The sequence below is a fragment of the Rhinopithecus bieti genome, unplaced genomic scaffold (genome assembly GCF_001698545.2).
Source record: "Rhinopithecus bieti isolate Rb0 unplaced genomic scaffold, ASM169854v2 scaffold_60, whole genome shotgun sequence".
Taxonomy (NCBI): Eukaryota; Metazoa; Chordata; class Mammalia; order Primates; family Cercopithecidae; genus Rhinopithecus; species Rhinopithecus bieti.
The window spans coordinates 2569196-2574370 of NW_016803192.1; the positions used below are offsets into that span (position 1 = coordinate 2569196).

At 43.2% G+C, this 5175-nt stretch overlaps 1 protein-coding gene across 2 annotated transcripts; it reads left to right on the forward strand.

Moving 5' to 3' along the window:
- The first annotated feature begins 178 nt into the window (after positions 1-178).
- On the forward strand, positions 179-4574 carry EOMES (eomesodermin). 2 transcript variants are annotated; one of them, XM_017868509.1, is made up of 5 exons: positions 179-363; positions 1051-1172; positions 1643-1801; positions 1888-1949; positions 2785-4574. In XM_017868509.1, the coding sequence occupies exons 1-5, from the start codon at positions 213-215 to the stop codon at positions 3464-3466; spliced, it is 1176 nt and encodes a 391-aa protein (XP_017723998.1). In that variant the 5' UTR covers positions 179-212; the 3' UTR covers positions 3467-4574. The 2 variants fall into 2 exon arrangements, with proteins under 2 accessions (XP_017723998.1, XP_017723990.1); XM_017868501.1 differs by having other exon boundaries at positions 180-363; positions 2728-4574.
- The last annotated feature ends 601 nt before the right edge of the window (positions 4575-5175 follow it).

Below are 5175 nucleotides of genomic sequence, written 5' to 3' on the forward strand. Positions count from 1 at the left end.
TTTTTGAGAGAGAAAGGTTCCAAGAGTTGCCAACTCAAAAATATTTTACATAGTTTCAGACCACTTGATCTACCCGCCTTCTGTTCATTGCAAACTTTTAAATGTGCTCCGACCCTATCCCAGGTGTCTGGGGAACCCGCCGGGGTCTGGGCCCGTTCTAGGACATCCCAATTTAAATCGATTTTTCTGGTTCTTTTCCCTTGCACAGGCGCATGTTTCCTTTCCTGAGCTTCAACATAAACGGACTCAATCCCACCGCCCACTACAATGTGTTTGTAGAGGTGGTGCTGGCGGACCCCAACCACTGGCGATTCCAAGGGGGCAAATGGGTGACCTGCGGCAAAGCAGACAATAACATGCAGGGTGAGCAGAGAAGAGACTCGGTCCCGGGAGGAACGGGCGGGAAGAAATCGGAACCCTCGACTCAGACAACTCACATTTAAATGTAGCACTTTTTTTTTCCTTCCATTCTGAGGCCTAGAGGTGTTAGTATGAGTTTCTTTGTGTTGATTGTTTGACGGAGAGGAGAATTTGTTAAGTCAGATTTCTTGTCTGCCAATATATAGATATTTAGAACCTTTAACTAAGACATCACCCTACCCCCCAATCCCTACGTTTAAGAAACTAGTAGTCATAAGCTCTCCAGGTGGGAAGGGCTCCTGGGATTCTAATGTTCACTTGAGAAAGCCCAGCCAAAGTTTTGTTCACCCATAAATGTCCAACTCTCTTCCACTGGATGTTGCCCTTACAGCTTTAGAAGGTCCCAAATTGACCTTCAAGAGTCATCTCCTGTTAGCTCCGTTTCTAAATTCTGAAATGCCATTCAGGCGAGTCCCTAGTGCAAGGAAGGCTGGAAGGACAGGGGCCTGGGAGGGATATCGATGTAGTCCTGCTGGTCTCCACTGGCCTCTTTAAGCAACTTTTGCTGGGAGACCAGCTGTAAGTCTAGCTCTTATATCTTGCCCATAGCTAAGAGACATCCCTCCCCTTTCCCCATTTGTAAACAGCCCTATATGCTTGGGTTTTGTGTTTTGTTTCATTTTCTCTTAGGCAACAAAATGTATGTTCACCCAGAGTCTCCTAATACTGGTTCCCACTGGATGAGACAGGAGATATCATTTGGGAAATTAAAACTCACCAATAACAAAGGCGCAAATAACAACAACACCCAGGTAGAGTGACAGAGCAGGAGGGGGTATCTTCTGGCTCTGACTACAAGTCTTTTTTCTAATAAGAGTCCCTACTCTTTTCACTGTATTTGTCATATTTGCATTCGTGACCTGTTTGCTCGCCCATTTCTAAACTTTTTTGTTCTTTTGACCTTTCTCATCTTCACTTTCCTATTGGATTCAATAACAGTTGACTATTAAGAACAGAAATACTGAAGTATTTTGGGAGTTTAGGAAACCAAGAGGAAAGCATATCTATCAAAACCACATACCCAGCTATGTTTTAAATTAAAAAAAAAAAAAAAAAAAGGGGGGGGGCAATAATGAAACCTTTAAAGTTGCAATAAACAAAGCTGTTAGTGCGAGGCGTTTAGAAGTCCCATGCCAAAATACATAATTTGTCAAAATCTAATTCTGTTGAACCACTAAGAGATTTTTTAGATTTAGCAACTTTTTTTCTGTACTCTTTCCAGATGATAGTCTTACAGTCCTTACACAAATACCAACCCCGACTGCATATTGTTGAAGTTACAGAGGATGGTGTAGAGGACTTGAATGAGCCCTCAAAGACCCAGACCTTTACCTTCTCTGAAACGCAATTCATTGCAGTGACTGCCTACCAAAACACCGATGTGAGTGTCCCAAACATCTCAAGAATCTCTAAAGCTAAGGTCCAGCATGATAAAGCACTCAATGACTGTTTTTCTCCCCTATCTAGATTACTCAACTAAAGATTGATCATAACCCCTTTGCAAAAGGCTTCAGAGACAACTATGATTCGTAAGTACAGCTTTTATCCACACTTGCATGATCATCTCTGAACAGGACATACATCAACAGGCACTTTGCTGAGAATATATTTTAGGAAGAGCTTTGACCTTTGGGATTTTTACGTATTTTAATTTTTCCAATTTTTTTTCCTTTACTAATGTTGCTTTAGAATTTTCTCAGAAGGGTTGTGTTAATTTCTGAAGAAATGTTAAGGACTTAAAAATGAAGAGTTTTTTTTAGCATGTGAGTGAAGACTTGAAATTTTAACAATCTGCATTTATATATACCTTTCTTTTCGTTTGATCCACTTTTTCATCCTCCCAAGAGCAGATATTACTGTCTCCCAGCCCCACTTTTTTTTTTTAACATAAGAAAAAACTGAAACGAAGAGAATGTAATTTCACAACACGAAAGAGTAAGGCCCTGCTGTTTTAAAATCTGAGTTTTCTACCACCACAGCCAGTGTTTTCCATCACAGTGACAAAGAAGGTTTGATCTGAGTTTTCATGTTCTAGGACTAGTAAAGGTAGATTTTCTATAGTTTAAATACTTGATGCCTAGGGGAAACTTTTTCTTACATGGTGGGAAATTTTTCCCAATAAGCCAAGCATCCAGGTAAATGGACCACTGCATCTCCTGCCTCTGTCCTTTTAGCTCAACAGACCAGCACTTTCAGTACAGATAACCAACACAAGCCTTTTTCGTTTCTGGGAGGTGGTTTGTTTGGGGACAACATTAGGGTTTTTTTTTTTTTTTTTTTTTTTAAGTGTTTCTCTTTATATTGTAGCATGTACACCGCTTCAGAAAATGACAGGTTAACTCCATCTCCCACGGATTCTCCTAGATCCCATCAGATTGTCCCTGGAGGTCGGTACGGCGTTCAGTCCTTCTTCCCGGAGCCCTTTGTCAACACTTTACCTCAAGCCCGCTATTATAATGGCGAGAGAACCGTGCCACAGACCAACGGCCTCCTTTCACCCCAACAGAGCGAAGAGGTGGCCAACCCTCCCCAGCGGTGGCTTGTCACTCCTGTCCAACAACCTGGGACCAACAAACTAGACATCGGTTCCTATGAATCTGAATATACTTCTAGCACATTGCTCCCATATGGCATTAAATCCTTGCCCCTTCAGACATCCCATGCCCTGGGGTATTACCCCGACCCAACCTTTCCTGCAATGGCAGGGTGGGGAGGTCGAGGTTCTTACCAGAGGAAGATGGCAGCTGGACTACCATGGACCTCCAGAACAAGCCCCACTGTGTTCTCTGAAGATCAGCTCTCCAAGGAGAAAGTGAAAGAAGAAATTGGCTCTTCTTGGATAGAGACACCCCCTTCCATCAAATCTCTAGATTCCAATGATTCAGGAGTATACACCAGTGCTTGTAAGCGAAGGCGGCTGTCTCCTAGCAACTCCAGTAATGAAAATTCACCCTCCATAAAGTGTGAGGACATTAATGCTGAAGAATATAGTAAAGACACCTCAAAAGGCATGGGAGGGTATTATGCTTTTTACACAACACCCTAAAGAGTTATTTTAACCTCAAAAATTAGCTAACTTTTTGCAGATGGACTTGGTGGTGTTTGTTGTCTTCTTTGCCTAGGTTGCCAAAAAGATGTTTGCCTTCCACCTTGATGCATCCTGTTTTGTGCAATTCTCTAAAAGAAGGTGCCAAAGCTTTTTGATTGCTGCAGGTAACTGAAACAAACCTAGCATTTTTAAAAAATAAGATTAATGGAAGACTTTAAGGTATTTTAAAATTCAAAGGGTATCCAAGGTTCTGTATTTATTTATTGGAGAGACACTAACCATTCAAAGAAGCAGGCTGTGAACATTGAGTGCCCAGTGCTATGAAATTAGTTAAAACCTTTGATTCTCATTTCTATTTGTAAATTCTTAAGCAAATAGAAGCCGAGTGTTAAGGTGTTTTGCTTCTGAAAGAGGGCTGGGCCTTCAGTTTCAGAGGAGACGTTTTGCTGTTACATTCTGCCAGGGGCAAAAGATATTAGGCCCAGGAGTCAAGAAAAGCTTTTGTGAAAGTGATGGTTTCACCTGACTTTGATTCCTTAACCCCCCGGCTTTTGGAACAAGCCATGTTTGTCCTAGTCCAGGATTGCCTCACTTGAGACTTGCTAGGCCTCTGCTGTGTGCTGGGGTGGCCAGTAGGACTCCGGAGAGAGCAAGGGAAGGAGTCACCAAAAAAAATAAAAGAGAATTTAAAAGTGTACAGTTGTGTGTTTAGATACACTGTAGAATAATGTGGTATATATTGTACAAATAGTCTACATAGATGTCTGGGATAATGTAAAACTGGTGCTTTGGCTTTGTAAAGAATTTGCAAATCACTTAACAGCTGCAGGGGCAAGGGGAGAGTTTCATCATCCCCATGATATTTGGGAATATTCTGTTTACTTCTTAGATAGTTAAGAATGTATTCAGCTACTCTGTACTAACTTGAACCATGTTTAAGGAAAACTTCTATTTCATCCTCTTCTTGTGCCATCCCCTCTCCCTAACTTGGTAATGTGAAGAAACTAAAACCTGATACCACAGCTCCTATAGGCTTTTTAGAGATCTTGGATTTTTATGTACAGTCTTAGTCATTTTTAATAAATGTGGTTCAATAAGGGAACGGGCATAGCTCTGTCTTCTGTACTGTTGGGGTTTTCATCTTTGTGTTAAAGATCTTATTTTGCTTCCTCCATCGTTTTCAGCTTTAACACGGCCTCACCCATCCCCTACCTCCACGGAAGGCTCTAGAATCTCTAACTGGATACTGTAGTCATGCGGGGGTGGGGATGTTTTGTTTATCTTCTTTTTTCCTTGAAATGGAATGGGGCTATTTCCTCACCCCACTGGGAAGTCTGGACAATGGGTGTTGTGGGGGGCAGGAGGGGCGGGGGAGGGAGTATTGCTGTTAATTGCCCACAGCAGACTTAACTAAGCCTCGAAAACCTCCGCTCCTGGTTCTTGGAGACCAGGCTCTGTCAGGGCACCTGGCCACTTAGTTCTCTGGGCTTTTTTCTAGGCTTACTTGGGGCCACCCATCCTTAGGCCCACGTAGGCTCCCTGGGAACCCCCGTGACCCTTTGAGCGCCCACCAGTTCCGGGCCCGTGGGGCGCGGCGGCGCGGGGGGCTGCACACAGCTCTGCGCCCACCTGCGGCTTTCTTCCGAACCCAGACACTGCGCACCCGCTGCCGCGGGCTGCGGGCCTCGGTAGCTGCAGTCAAACTC

Coding starts and splice junctions, on each gene's coding strand:
- EOMES (XM_017868501.1), top strand. CDS start 213: ATGTTTCCTTTCCTGAGCTTCAACATAAACGGACTCAATCCCACCGCC. Junction 1,802..1,887: donor CTGCCTACCAAAACACCGAT/GTGAGTGTCCCA, acceptor TCCCCTATCTAG/ATTACTCAACTAAAGATTGA. Junction 1,950..2,727: donor TTCAGAGACAACTATGATTC/GTAAGTACAGCT, acceptor TTTATATTGTAG/CATGTACACCGCTTCAGAAA.